At 37.5% G+C, this 16159-nt stretch overlaps 1 protein-coding gene across 4 annotated transcripts in view; it reads right to left on the reverse strand.

Annotated features, from left to right (window-relative positions):
- Nucleotides 1-16159, reverse strand: part of EPB41L5 (erythrocyte membrane protein band 4.1 like 5) — a 143045-nt gene that overhangs the window by 82057 nt on the left and 44829 nt on the right. For all 4 annotated transcript variants that reach the window (XM_089916982.1, XM_022565505.3, XM_022565504.3 and 1 more), the window contains exons 10-14: nt 15412-15500; nt 12751-12820; nt 7916-8085; nt 6189-6295; nt 5083-5101 (exon numbers count right to left, since the gene is read on the reverse strand). In XM_089916982.1, coding sequence (XP_089773108.1) covers nt 5083-5101; nt 6189-6295; nt 7916-8085; nt 12751-12820; nt 15412-15500 — 455 coding nt within the window. The remainder of the gene's footprint in view (nt 1-5082; nt 5102-6188; nt 6296-7915; nt 8086-12750; nt 12821-15411; nt 15501-16159) is intronic.

Genomic DNA, 16159 nt, shown 5'->3' on the forward strand with positions numbered 1-16159 from the left:
AATTCAACTAAGGTAACTGAAAATATATTCAATGTTATAAAAAAATTCCTTGACAGTGAGAAAATAATCTACAGATTTAGCAAGAACACTGTGTTCCAGGGAGATGAGATACAGAATTAAATACATTCAACTCCTTATTGTTATATTACTGACTTTCAACGATAAGGAGAGAATACTTCAGGTACCCTAAGGAGATTTAAAAGCACATCACTGCCAGCATCAGGTTGGCACAGAATTCTCCATGGCAACACTCAAAGAACACTATACCCAGACAAGACGTCATTCTAGTAAAAGGAAATGGGCAAAGCTTCACAAACACAAAACAGACTGTGAATACAGGATCCAGGAGCCTTTCTTAGGGGAGTGAGAACAAAACAAAAGTATCTGATGATGAAAGACAACCAATTAAGAAAGAACTCAAGAATTAAGAGGCCTTGCTAAAAGGCTGGGTGAGAAGGAGTAACCCATTCTACACACCCCCATTTTTTATTAACCACATCTCTGTTACAAGTTAAGTCACCAGAATTTGCACCTCCACTACCTGGGTTCTAATTCAAACCGCGCCACTAGCTCTGCTCTCTGAACTGCAGTTTCCTCACTCGCATGGGACTCGCATTAGGGGATCGAATAAATGTTAGTAAAGCACAAAAAACAATGACAAATAAAACTAACCAACGACGAAATCTTTAAAAAAAACATCTTGTTTAGTGTAGATCTGTTGCCAAGGCTGGTGTAAAGAATATACCTATCTGGCACAATTTCTTTTACTAACCTTGTTGTTCTTCCCAGGATACACTGCTCTGTATTAAGTAACTCATAACCCCACATTAATGAAACCTCCTCCAACCTGCTTTGTACAGAAATTAGACTCATTACGCTATGGCCCCAGGGGTTACGCTCTGAAGCTTCTCCTTGAACTGGGAATAAGTCCAGTAGGTGATAAGTAGAAGATGAAGAATAACATGAGAAAAAAGCGCTGACGATAAGTGATGATCACCGGATTCTAGCTCCCTGTTCTAAAACAATTTGAAACGCAGGAAGCACTATTTTCTCATAATTACACTTATTCTTTCACTTCCACTAATATGAAGGGAACAAATACTTCCGTTACTGACCAATCCAAGCTTCCCTTTCGAAGGACTGTCTGCAATAATGGACCCATTTTGCTCTTGCCCCCTCTATGCATCATCTCCTCCACCATTTCTTTTCCTCTCTCTTCTGTCTTCAAGACTGCCCACTAAGCCTGTACAAGAAGTACTAGTAAGTGAAAAGTGAACTGTCCTTTAAAATGTCACCTCTTTCTAAGATACTTTATGTTAGTCAAGACTCACAGGGAGTGGTTAGAAAGAAATGAAAGAGTACAAGGAAAACTAACATCAGCCAATTTAAAAACCTGTTATTCAAGTAAGCACAGTACAAAGTCAAGAAGCTTTTTAGGTCAAATAGTTGTGCTTTTTCTAACAGTACCGTTTGCCATGGTTCACTGGAGCAAAACTGTTCATGTGAACAGAACTCTGAGGGCAGGAGTGAAAGGGCATTCCTGCCAGTGCAAGCTCAGGTTCTCTCAAGCAATGTTAGGAGCAGGGCTCAATAACCTTCAGGAGAGTGGGTCCCCCTCTGAACGTCATTCCTAAAAATTATTCTAACTAAAAAATAATAAAGGATCATTGCTATTAAATACTCCATTTTTGCTGTGTTTTAAAGAGCCAAAAAGCATCAATCAAGAAGACACAATAAAATTTACTTATTAAAGTTAAAGTAATCTCAATGCTAGGAGATTATATAGTCAGTCATACTCACTCTTTGGTCAGAAATCTGTATTTCAAAAAAATTTAAAGGAGGACAAACTTTTGCAAATAAAAGCCTTAATTTTTCAAGTACGTATCATCGCTTGAATGCTTTGTTTACATTTCTGCTAACTTCATCAGGGAATCTTCTTCACTTTAAGCTCTAACATTCTGTCCCAGCCTCCTTTTCAGGAAAACAAGACATGATTCATTAAACAAACAAATAAAATACTTTAAAATATACAGAACCCCTCTAACATTTCTCCACCATTCTTCTTAAAAGCACAGTTTAAAAATTAACTCCAAGAAAAATTATAGTGTATAGCCCAGAAAAGGCAGAAAATTTTGTTTTTTACCTAATTAAAAATTCACGGAACTTCCCCGGTGACACCGAAGAATCCGCCTGCCAATGCAGGGGATGTGGGTTCGAGCCCTGGTCCAGGAAGATCCCACATGCCGCGGTGCAAAGAAGCCCGTGCGCAACTACTGAGCCTGCGTTCTAGAGCCCGCGAGCCATGACTACTGAGCCTGCGCATCACAAATGCTGAAGCCCGCGCGCACAGAGCCCATGCTCTGCAACAAGAGAAGCCACCGCGGTGAGAAGCCCATGCACTGCAATGAACAGTAGCCCCAACTCGCCGCAACTAGAGAAAGCCCGCACGCAGCAACGAAGACCCAATGCAGCCAAAAATAAATAAATAAATAAGTAAATTTAAAAATAAAATAAAAATAAAAATTCACGATGGACAGAATCCCTCACACTTCCTCTCTCCTCTACCCACTTATTTATTTTTAACAGCTTCCTGACCGCTAAAGGGACTTCAGGGGAATCCTTACTCAAAAAGCAGAGTGATTTTGTGATTAAGTCACTAATCACAGCCTGGCTTTAATGGCTCTCTAAGTAGAAAAAAACCCAAAACCGAATAGGACACCTCCAGCTGAGGCTCACCCTACTCAGTACCCAAAACAAACGACTTCTCCTTTTGAAGAAGCTCTAGTTATACTGACACATCTCCATACAGGAGTGTAGACACTGTTTTAACAAAAACTAGATTTGTGAGTATGTCTTGAATCTCACAGTTTACCAGGCATTCCAGGAGGCTTTGGTACAACAGTGGTTGAGAAGCATTACATGAAACTCCACACTGTAATATACACTATTAATACTGATTCATCAGAAGGAGGACTTGGACAACAGTGACTGCAGGACAACAGCAGACCCTCTCCCCAGCAAAACAAACATGTAGCTGCTGAAAATTATTCTTTAAAAAAATCATTAAAAGGCATACATCAAGTGGAGAAACATTTATTTAAGAAAATCTAGTAACTTTTTAAAAATCTGATCTAAAAAAACAAAACAAAAAAGTTCCTAGAGAATGAGAGGAACATTTTTTTGTGATAAAATAAAACAATTATAAATAATACATGCACCTAACAAAAAGCCCCAAATACATGAAGCACAAAGAATTGAAGGAAGAAACAGACAACCGAACAACAATAATTGGAGACTTCAATAGTCCACACTAAATAATGGAGAGAACTAAGCCAAGATCCGTGATGAAACAGAAGTGAACCACAGTAAAAACCAAGCAGACCTAACAGACATTCATAGGACATGACACTCAACAGCAGAACAGACATTCTTCTCAATTGCACATGGAACATTTTCCAAGATGAACTACATGCTGGGACATAAAAGAGGCCTCAATAACTGTAAAGGGATCAAAGTCATGTGAAGTACATTCTCTAACCACAATGGAATTACAACAAACAAAAAAAGGGGAGAGGGGAAAATTTAAGCTACAAACGTCGAAATGAAGCAACACACTCCCAAGTAGCCAACGGGTCAAAGAAGAAATCACAAGAGAAATTAGAAAATAATTTGGGATGAATAAAAATGAAAATACAATATACCAAAACTTATGAAATATGATTAAAGTGCTGCTTGGAGAGAAATTAACAGCTATAAATGTTATATTAAAAAAGAATACAGGGCTTCCCTGGTGGCGCAGTGGTTGAGAGTCTGCCTGCCGATGCAGGGGACGCGGGTTCGTGCCCTGGTCCGGGAAGATCCCACATGCCGCGGAGCGGCTGGGCCCATAAGCCATGGCCGCTGAGCCTGCACCTCCGGAGCCTGTGCTCCGCAAAGGGAGGGGCCGCAGCAGTGAGAGGCCTGCGTACCGCAAAAAAAAAAAAAAAAAAAAAAAAGGAATACAGATCTCATATACTAATAAACCAATCTTCCACCTAACGACACTAGAAAAAGAAAACTAAACCTAAAGCAAGCAGAAGGAGTGAAATAATATACCAGAGAGAAAATTAATAAAATAGAAAATAGAGGAACAGATAAAATTGATGAAACCAAAAGCTGGTTCTTTGAAGAGGCCAACAAAACTGAAAAACCTTTACCTAGACTGACCAAGTGAAAAAGAAACTCAAATTACTAAAATCAGAAATGAATGAGGGGACATCACCACAAAGCTTATAGAAATAAGGAGGAAAAGAGAATAATATGAACAACTGTATGCCACAAATTAGATAACTTAGATAAAATGGACAAACTCTGGAAAGACACAAACTCCCAAACTGACTCAAGATAGAAAATGAAATATGAATAGATCTACAACAAGACACTGAACTGGAAATTTTAAAACTTGACACAAATGAAGTCCAGGCAAGATGGCTTTAATGGTGAATTCTACCATACATTTAAAGAATTCTTTACAAAACCTTCCCCCAAAATAGAGAGAAACATTTCCCAACTTATTCTGTGAAGCCAGAATTACCCTGACACCAAAACCAGATGAAGACAGTACAAGAAAACTATAGACCAGTGTCTTTGATGAATACAGACACACAAATCCACAACAAACCTAGTGAACCAAATCCAGCAACATGTACACCATGACCAAGTGGGATTTCTCCCAGGAATAAAATGAACTGCTTGTGTACAAATCAACCTTTGTTCTCTGAGCTTCCTGTGTGCAAGGGCTACAGTTTATTCATCTTTATATCCTCAGTCACAGGACAATAACAAACGTACAATATGTCATTCTCATTACGAATAGCACAGCCACCCAAGCCCACACGTTTTCTTTAAGCTGCTTTATTTTTCTTTCTGTCCGTTTTACCCAGCATTATGATGTGTTTATCTGCTCCCTGCTAGATCCACCGTGCTCAGGGGCAAGTGAACACTGTGACAGACCTTCAACAGACATTGGTTCAATTAACGATGCAACTACAGAAACGCTAAAACATTCAGTTTTCAATTCCTAAGTTGCAAGACATTACCCACCTGAGTTCTTCAGGTTTTCCTGTACTTGCCGACAGAAAAAAACAGAAAACATCCCATTAGATTCCTCCAACATGGTAAACTGCTTTACTATTCACAAAAGTAAATCTTGACTCATTGCTTTGTAAGCTGTTTCCCAACTACAGATTTAAAAATCTTCACTTCACAAAAGTGTTCTATGGCTCACGCCATTCAAGTAAATAATGACAATGATCTCCAATTTTTAAGTAAGGCAACAAAATGAGCATACGTTTAAAAAAACAGAACCATCTGCAAGCCTTTAGAGTGAGCTGACAGTGAAAAATCATCAGTGGAGTCTAGGAGGTAACTAAGGGTTTTAAACAAATTGAAATGGTTTCATTTATAGCTACATATTATTTAATTTATAGATACATCAAAAATTATAGCTATAAATCAGTTTTTTAAAAAACTGATACTGCCAACATCAGGTCACGGAAGTTGTTTTTGGATAACTGGTGATGACTCTGACATTGGACATACTTAAAATTCAATCTGTATTTTAATACAAACTCAGATTTGAAACCAAACACAAGTTTCAGCTTACTGGTCAAAGTAAACCATTCTCTGTATTACATAATTAAAGTAACAAACAGCAAGTAACATTTATGAATTTGGAAATGTCTATGTACCATGTACACTGATGATTAATATAAAAACTGTACTTAACAGAACCTTTAATATTATTATAATACATATAAAATAAAAAATTTATTCATCATATACAAATGTTTTAAAAAATATCTGCGGGGATTTAACAGATTATTATGAATGAGATCTGGAAGTCAAAAACGGAGGGAAAATGTTGCTCTAGAGAAGAACTAAAATAGTAAGAACAAAAACTGAACACAAACTCAGCACAGTGTCAGAACTGGGGTTAGCATAAAGTTTGATCTCAGCAACAGTATAGGCAGTTTTCCCCCGTGTATTCTTAAAAACTGATTATGCTAGAACCAAATTCAGTAAAGAAGAGTACTTTAGTTGTCTGGAAAAGACTAAGAGGACCGAGGCAGCCTCCTCTCCAGCCAACAATACCAGCACAGGATGCACTGCCAGGAAGAATAGTCCTTTGAAACAGGGCTGCACTTCACCTTGCACTTGCAGAGCTCGTCGAGAATACCGTTTGCTGGGCCTCCTTTCAAAGGATGTTGATCTTCTTGCTTTATTGGTTTTTGTGGTCTGATACTCAGTTTTCCCACTAAAATAAATGAGGCATATTAACAGGAATAAGAGAATTTGAGGCCTACAGTAGTCAGATACACAAAAATGAGAGAAAGTCTACACTGAGGTTATCCTCAAGAGAACCATCCTGAACTTCCTTCCTGAATGACCTATGAAAAACAGTGTTGACGTCTCTCTTTACCACACCATTCTTTCACTCTTTAGGCTTGTGTGAAAGATGCAACACAAATTATATTGTTTTTTCTTAATCATGCACATCACCTAAGAACATAATAAACAAATTTGAAATATCTGTCCTTTTATGGAACTCCCTTCTCTTTCCCATCCACACTCCTCAATGCAAGATGTACAATTAACTCAAGATTTTCAGTTACTTTTTCTGTGATATACTTTTCAGATCACTTTTCCAGAAATATTAAAACTATTGTCCCACTCACCTTCATTTCCATTTAAATTCTGCTAAGAAAACGCCTCCCCACTTTTAATGTAAGTAGGATAGAAGCTCTCTTGCATGAACCCCACACACAGTGAACATGCCACATTACTGATATTATCCATTCCTTCTTTAAATTACACTGACGGATTCTTGTGACATGCCGAAAACTCACCATCAATAAGCTACTCTGAGGTAAACCAAAACATTTCTAACTTATGACCAACAAACAAGGAGTCTGTAAGAACAATGGAACGTCAGGTTTATAAGGACCAGAAATGTCATCCAGATTAATTTCCCAGTAGTGCATAATACTCTTTTTCTACATGGTATCCAGCTGTTGGATGGAGACCCCTTAAAACTCTTGTTATGTGGATTTAAACTGGGGATTAATACATAAAGCAAACATCAATGTCCATCAACAGGTGAATGGATAAAGAAGATGTGGTATATATATATATATATATATATATATATATATATATATATACACACACACAATGGCATATTACTCAGCCATAAAAAAGAATGAAATAATGCCATTTGCAGCAACATGGATGGACCTGGTGGGTATTATGTAAGTGAAGTCAGTCAGACAGAGAATGACAAGTACTGTATGATATCACTTATATGTGGAATCTAAACAATAAAATAAACTAGTGAATATAACAAAAAAGAAACAGAGTCACACATACAGAGAACAAAATAGTGGTTACTAGTGGGGAGGGGCACAATGCGGTAGAGGATTAAGGGGTACAAACTATTATGTATAAAATAAGTAAGCTTAACCAACGTTTTATATAACTATAAATGGAATATAACATTCAAAAATTATAAATCACTATGCTGTACACCTAAAACTTACATAATATTGTAAATCAACTATACCTCAATAAAAAAAACTTTTTTAACTGGAAAAATGGTTAATTACTCCTTAAAAAAAAAGAAAAAAGGAAGAAACAAAAACATCAGGAGGGATATGAAATCCATTACACCATTACAATATTCTCCTGTCTATTCAGGAAATTACAAACAATAACAATATGTACCACTTTTTCTTTTATTTTGGCCAATGGAAAACACTGGCAAACCACTTCACCTCTCTGTGCCCTAGTTTCCACATCTGTAAAATGAGAAGCTGGGCTAAATTTTCTGGCCCCTCTGAAATAATGAAAGGCAGAGCAAGCAGCTATAAACATTCACCTGTATCTAAACCGCGACCCTAATCGAATAAATCCCGATCGGTGAGAACGCTTCTGGACAGGGCCTCGGAGGCGGAAGAAGGCGTGATGCTCCACAGCACACTTCCATAAATGTTTGCACGCTTTGGGGTGATCCAGTCTGAAGACAAACGTATGCTCCTGTTCTTTGCCCTGAGAAAGAAACGCATGTTAACAGAGGTAATTATTAGCTCCAATGGTCCTGTCCCCTCGCATTCAGCTATGAATACAAGCACAGCAAGAGCAAGAATCAAATAATAAAGCATCTAGCTTGCTCCCTGAGACTCTGACACTCTTTAGAGCTACTACATAAAACGGCAGAGTTAAAATCAAGTTGTCCATTTCCTCAGCCAATATAAAATTATTCCTATTTTCTCTCTACTTACATGATCTCATTTCTCAAAGAGACATAAAATGAGCCTTTATCTGCCATACTTCAGGATAAATGTATAATATAATTTAAAGGTTCATATAAGATCTGGCAACATACGTAACAGCCTTAAAAGTGGCCACATTCTTTATTATAGTAACCATACTCCCAGGAATCTAATTACACTAGTTAACATTCATAGACACTCTTCTAAGAATTTCACATGAATTGCTTCAATGAGTAGATACTATCACTATCTCCATTTCACAGATAAGAAAACTGAGGCTCAAGAAATTAAGCCCAATGTCACAAAGCTACTAAGAGAGGAAACCAGAATTTGAACCTAACCATTCAGGGTCCAGAGCCTACCTTTGTAACCACTAAGCTATCCTGTATCTCTAGGGGAAAAGACTTTCTCAACACCAAAATTTACACCCAAAGATTTTCTTCACAGTCTCATTTATAATAGTAAAAACTGGCACAAAACCCTAAATGTCCAAATCATGAGAAATGTAATAAAGTAAACAATGATATTATTTACAAACTATACAGAGAGATAAATGAATAAAAGATGAATGAACCAATGCAGTACTGTTTATTCATACTGCAGAATGCTATACATGGGTTAAAGTGAATGAACTAGGTCTACCTGTTTAGGCAAAATAAGCAAGCTGCAAAAAAAAACCCACCCTAATAATACATATGTATATTATATATAATATATATGTAGATTTATAAAACATTCTACCACATTTCATGATGTGCTTATATTTACAACAGGTTAGAAAACATGAGAATGATACCCTGCGAGAATGAGGAAGTAAGAGAGAAGCTATGGCTCAGATCTTAGCTGTATCAAACAGAACTTCTTGAATGAGACAAACAGCACACGACCCAACAGAAAAATCAACAACAGGCTAAAACACGCACTTCATTAGAAAGACTATCCAAACATCCAATAAATATATAAATAAGTGTTAAACTGAAGCAGTCATCAGAGGAATGCAAACTAAAGCCACAAAATGATTCTACTACCAGAATGGGTAAAATGAGAATGAGAACTCCAAACACAAGGCAAAGAATAAACGGAACTCTCGGACACTCCGGGTGGGAGTGCAGCTGAGTGTGTAGACAGGCTGGCAAACAGTGTGGCGGCCTCCACAATAGCCAAACACACGCACATGCCAGGGCTCAGGGCAGCACTCTTCTTACTAGCCAAAAATTAACAGCAACTCAAATGTCCATCAACAGCAGGATGGATAATACTAGTGCATTCACAAAACTGAATACTATATAACAGCAGGAATGCACCAACTATAACCACCTGCTGCAGCAGGGGTGAAAGCTCACAGCTACAGCCCTGAAATAATAAAACAGAAGCAAGACACAAAGAGAACAGTCAGCCAGGTTTCATTTACATAAAGTCCAAAATATAAGCAAAAACTAATCTCTGGTCTTAAAGCCAGGCCAGGAGAGTGGTTACCCTTGGGGAACTGGACCTGTGGGGCGGAGCACAGGAGAAATTTAATTCTGCTGCAATTCTGTTTCCTCATCCTGGTGCTGGTCATACAAGTATACATAAGAATTCAACACAAGCTGTACATTTATTTTTACACTTATCTGAATGAATGTTATACTTCAATGAAATTTACCAACAAAAACTACACATAGAAAAAAACATAAGAAAATAGATAACCTCAAAACAGGGAAAAGCTTTCTATGACACAAAACCCAGAAGCCATGAAAGATTAATAAATTCACCTATTTAAAATTTCTTAAAGTGCATGACAAAACCCACAATAAGCACTGTTGAAAGAAAAACAACTATTAGATAAAATATTTATAATGTCTGTGACAAAGGGCAAGACCTATAAGAAAAAAGCCAATAACCCAAAAGAAAAATGGGCAAAGGAATAGACAGTTTAGAAAAAAGGAACTCAAGTAACTCAAATGTATGAAGAGATGTTCAATATCACTCATAATAACAGAAATAAAATGTAAACCTACAATGAAATTCCATTTTTTACCTTTCAGATACAAATGTGTTTAATTCCTTCTCAGGAAATAGGCCTGTACACTAAAAACTATGCAAGCTGGTAGGGCCTCTCTATATCCAGGACAAATGCACATAACCATTCAACCCCACAAATCCCCTTCTAGGAAATTATCCTACAGATACCTGCCAGTGTACAAATTAATTATATATAGTGAATAAAAGAGTGAATGTCAATTAATTGAGAACTGATTAAATAAATTAGAGTACACCATACACTAGAATACTATGCACTTTAGTTTGCTTTTATGAGAATGAAGAACTTTAGGTACGGACGTAGAAAACATTCCAAGTTAGAACATAAAGTTTAAAAGGGATAAGTAGAGAACCCTGTATTATAAGTATGGCAACCTCTGCATAAAACAGAATTGAGGGGGACTTCCCTGGTGATGCAGTTGTTAAGAATCCACCTGCCAATGCAGGGGACATGAGTTTGAGCCCTGGTCCAGGAAGATCCCAAATGCTGTGGAGCAACTAAGCCCGTGCACCACAACTACTGAGCCTGCGTGCCTGGAGCCTGTGCTCTGCAACAAGAGAAGCCACCGCAATGAGAAGCCTGCGTACCACAATGAAGAGTAGCCCCCGCTCACCGCAAATAGAGAAAGCCCACGCGCAGCAACAAAGACCAGATGCAGCCAAAAATAAATTAATTAATTAAATAAATTTTAAAAAAAAGAACTGATATACACATTTGCTTATATGTATCCTCAAAAAGATATCCAAGAAGCTAATACTATATTAGATCAAATCTAAAATGCTATCAATTGTGAGATGCACAAGTATTTTATGACCCAGTAAGAACAGGTATCACCCATTAAATTATGACCATATTTTCTTATCACACAGAACTGTATTTTATTCTTCTTGAACGATTCCTTTAGATTTAGATACAAATATCATTTAATCGCATCTGTGCTTACATAAAAAGGAAAATATTTGTAAAATAGATTGCGTTTAGATGTGAAATCTGCCTCTGCTGAATCATTTTCAACTCATTTGTTGATAACATAATGATCATCTGTGCCATCAAGAGATTTCTTTTTAAAATGCTCTCTTATTGTCTCTGATTTTCTTCCAACCTGTGTGATAGGGCAATCCTTTGCGTGCATCTCAGTAATATAACTTAAAACTTTCAAAAAACTTGTAACTGCTTCATCTAATTTTCAGGATCTTCTTTTTTTAGATTCTGCTAAGTGGCACTACTCACACTTCACTGTGCAAACAAATCTTTTTAACATTTCCCCTATTTCCTTTTATTTGTATCCATCGATACGTATATTTCAAATTTATTACTTTGCATGCAGTAAAATTACTTTTTAAAAATTTACTCACAATTCTGTGGGTTTTGAAAACGCAGAGGATCATGCAACCACCACCAAAATCAGGATACAGAATAGTTCTCTCACCCCCTCCAAATTCCCCGTGCTGGTCCTTTGTAGTGAAGCATCTTCACACCGCCAGTCTCAAAGGATCAGTGAGCTATTCTCTATTCCTACAGGTTTGCCTTTCCTAGATTGTCATATAAATGGAATCATACAGTCATAATATCTTGAGTTGGGCTTCATTTTTTATTATAAATTTATTTCATTTATTTATTTTTGGCTGCGTTGGGTCTTTGTTGCCGTGTGTGGACTTTCTCTAGTTGCAGCGAGCGGCGTCTACTCTTCCTTGTGGTGCACGGGCTTCTCATTGCAGTGGCTTCTCTTGTTGGCAGAGCACCGGCTCTAGGCATGCAGGCTTCAATAGTTGTGGCACACAGGCTCAGTAGCTGTGGCTCGCAGGCTCTAGAGCGCAGGCTCAGTAGTTGTGGCGCATGGGCTTAGTTGCTCCGTGGCATGTGGGGTCTTCCCGGACCAGTGTCCCCTGCATTGGCAGGTGGATTCTGAACCACTGTGCCACCAGGGAAGCCCCAGCGGGAGGATTCTTAACCACCGGGTCACAGGGGAAGTCCTGAGTCGGGCTTCTTACACTTAGCATAATGCATCTGAGATGCATTCGTATTGTTATGAGTTTATCAATTAGGAACTAGATTTAACTGAAAAAAAGATAATCCTTAGTACAGAAGGCTTTATTAAAGAATATTATTAGGTAGATCTTTTTGATTAATCTTTTTGATCAGGGACTAAAGCCATTTAAATATAAATTTTTATATATTTGAGATATATTGTCAACAAAGGAACAAGAGAAGTCTTCTATTTAATCTTTAACCTTAAAGACAGAAAACTATAGTTTTAGGATGGTATGACCTAAAGCAGGAAATTACTTAATTAAGTTATTAATTACACTAAGTTTCTGTTCTATGGCTCTATAAAACAACATGTGTTCCCCCTTTTAGAGCCTTAAGTTACCACATATCACAGTCACTGTTAAATATGTAATACAATATAATTCCTACCTGATCATCATCTTCTACAACCACCAAGGTTAGTTTATTCTTCTTAAAATCCAATCTGGTTATCTTGGGCCTATAACAATATGAGAGTAACAGCCGGATTTCAATAAATGTTCTCTGAATTTAAAAACTTTGTTGTTACTTCAAGCATATTAATCATCTAACTTCTGAATTGAAAGCTGGGTAAGAGGGTAAACATAACCTGCACTGCCCAGCAAAAAAGTCTCCAATCTAAAAAATAGTTAAGGTAACAGAAAAAAAATTTTCAAAAGCAATACCTTTGGCAAAATTTCTGCTGCACATATGTAAGACATTAAAAATGTTAAGGAAAAAAGAAAATGAAGACATATCTATATATCACATATATTCATAGGCCCCTAACTACGGTGGAAGAGATTCTCCAAGCCTAATGTCACAGTAGCAGCACAGGAACTGGATATTGGAAAAACTATAAAGCTTTTTAAAAGGCATAAAAAAAAATTTACTGATCTTCAACTCTATTTTCTATAGCAATTTTGATTAAAGACATCTTTAATTAAGAAATAAAAAATTTTTTAAACTTCACTTTATGGCCCACTTGCCATCTCCCACCTGTACAAAAATCCTAAGCAACCTACCAAACTTATCTCTGTACTTCTATGAACTGTGAATGTGAAAACAACATGACTCTCACTCTAATTTTTAAATAACTTATCTAAAATAGAATTGTAAAACAGAACTTGTTTACAGGAGCTGTACTAAAACAGTAAGTAAATAAAGAAGTATAACAGGAGGGGAGAATCTAGCATTTAAGTGTAACAAATACTTACACAGTGCCTAGTAAGTGTCGGGTACTCTACTAAGTGTTTTACATGTATTAATTCAATTGATTCTTATGAGGTAGTACAAATGATGCTTTCCTTATCTCTCTACCTGGAGCGTTCTCTGGCCATGAAAGATGCTCCACCTGCCCAGTGGGCAAGCTGGAAGGCTCAGAGAGTTCACATTTAAGGACTAGAGAAATACATAACACAGCTTTCTCACCCAAGGGACAAGTATAAAGGTGTTACACTCAAGTGTCCCAGGGAATCTCTAGGAGGTACAAAAAAAAATGAAATACTATCTTCACCTTTCTGAGGGAAAATAATTTTCACCCTAAAATTCCATTCTCAGCCCAGTTATCAAGAAAGCATAAGAGAAGAATAAACCATTTTAAGGCATCAAAGGATTCAAATAATTTACCTCGTACACCCTTTTCTTAGGCATTACTTGAGGATGTATCAGAAAAACAGAAGGAAAGACAAGAAAATATGGAAGACGACACAGATTCATAAGTGAGAAAATGGGAAAACAAAGTCCCAAGATAAAACCTGGAGAGCAGCCTGGAAGAGTCAACAGTTCCAACTGGAAAAGAGTCAGCTCAGGCAACCCCGGAGGATTTGAAAAAACTCAAGGAGACAAAGGGAGGTCATTTAAAGAGATGTGTGGGGTGCATGAGAGCCAAGAGCTCCAGGAAAACAAAGGAAACATAATCCCAGTTGTGAGTTCAAGGATTTCAGGGCTGATGAAGAAAAAGACAGGAGCAGGAGACAGCAGCACTGAACAGCGGGGCTCTGCTGAGGGGTCCCTTCAGGCCGCAGACCTTCCAGAGGAAGCGGCCCAGGGCTCCCACCTGGGAGGGGAGGAGGGTAAGGGAACTCCCAGGAGGGAGGAAGATCAGAGAGGCAAGGGAATTCCACGTCTAGGGCTTGGCATCCAGTGGCAGGGGGACAGGTCTCTGAGCCACAGAGCTCCGAAGAGCAGGAGAAGTCTGGGGTCTCTTACAGCTACAGGATTTGCTTATCCACGGCTAGCAGATGTGAAGTGCAGTTTGCAGTGAGATATGCAAAACCAGGCATGCTCTGAATGGCTAAAACTACACTTGTTGGGCTGTATTTAAAGCAACTGAATGTGTAAGAATTTGAGTTTGGCACTGGCGGGCTCTGAGCTAAGGGTCCTGGCGTGCTATGAAGAAGTAAACAACTGATATCCAACAGCCAACTTCAGCCCATGTATATAACCCAGGCTACTACTTAGCTCCACACTGGTTCTGACAAACACATAATAATATAAACACTATTTCCTGATTTTCAGCTTTTAGAAACAACCAGACAAAACCTGAAGAACTTAATTATGGTTATGAAATCCAAGTAATATCTACCCTTGATGTAAAAGTAACATGAAATATAAGTTAGAAGTATGGATGACAGAAGCTGGGGCCCAGGAAGAGAAGCACAGCTCTAAAGGAGGGTAAAAGTATTACTATCTCTTTCACACAAAAGGGGCGGGTGGGTGGGGAGTAAAAGACCGTGAAACAAAGCACACTCAAGACAGCAACATAACTGTGGGACGGAGGGAGTGGCCATGTGAACACTTAATACACAGAACTAGATGCTATCTATGTTAAGGCATGTATTTTGACATACCTTGAAATTAATGGAAAATGCAACTAGAAGACTTTAAAAAATTGCCTCGGGGGAGAAGACTAAAGACGAACAGGAGGATGACAGGAGGTAGCTGCAGTTCACTTCCAAGCTTGCCAGAACTATTTCCAAATTCTGCTTTCTGTACTAACTTCATATAAGTGTTTCTATTCATTAAAAAAATAAAACAACAAAAATTATCTTTGACATTAACTCTGCTTACCAAAAAAATAAGCCAATTTTGGTCTCTCCTTCAAAAACAAGGACTCCTGTTGGGGTCAGTCCCAAACTGTAGTCATTCCCGTCTCTGGCCTAATTTTAGGGGAGCAACATGTGTTAGCTTTATCTGAATAAAACAGGTTTCACATTTTCACACAACTGCTTAATTTTCTTTTCATATTGAATTATATTAATTACATACAGACTAGTATTAATATGAAGGTATTTTCAACAATTAAAGAACCCAAAATCACATTCTCAGGAAACTTCATGCATATTAATAGACACTATAGTTTTAAGGTATGTCTTCATTGGAAATACATAGTGATTAACTGCCACGACAAAGAAAGCTTTCCAGAGTCTTCCCAAATTCTAGTCACTATTTAAATCACAGATTTTGAAAAAGACTGCCTTTCTGGGAAAATTTAGCTTCTTAAACTAAAAATAACAAATCACTACATAAGCTGTACTAGACTACAGCTTATCAAAGTCCTCTCAAGCTACAAATTTTTAACTTTACTTTCTAAATTATTTTCATTTTTACAGAGCCTACTCAGCTTACATGATAAAAGATGAAATGAATATGAAGTGAAAGAATAAAAAGTGGGTTAAAAAACAAAAAAAACCGCAACAGCAACAGCTTAAAACCAAAGACATACCTTTTTGGAGATTTTGGCTGTTTTTCCTCTCTCTTATAAGCAATTTCTGTGTGAGACTCCCATCATTCAGTATTTACCCTCAATCTTCATAAC

Source organism: Delphinapterus leucas, chromosome 8, assembly GCF_059928025.1.
Source record: "Delphinapterus leucas isolate spDelLeu-1000000601 "Yukka" chromosome 8, BTC_Dleu_Yukka2, whole genome shotgun sequence".
NCBI lineage: Eukaryota > Metazoa > Chordata > Mammalia > Artiodactyla > Monodontidae > Delphinapterus > Delphinapterus leucas.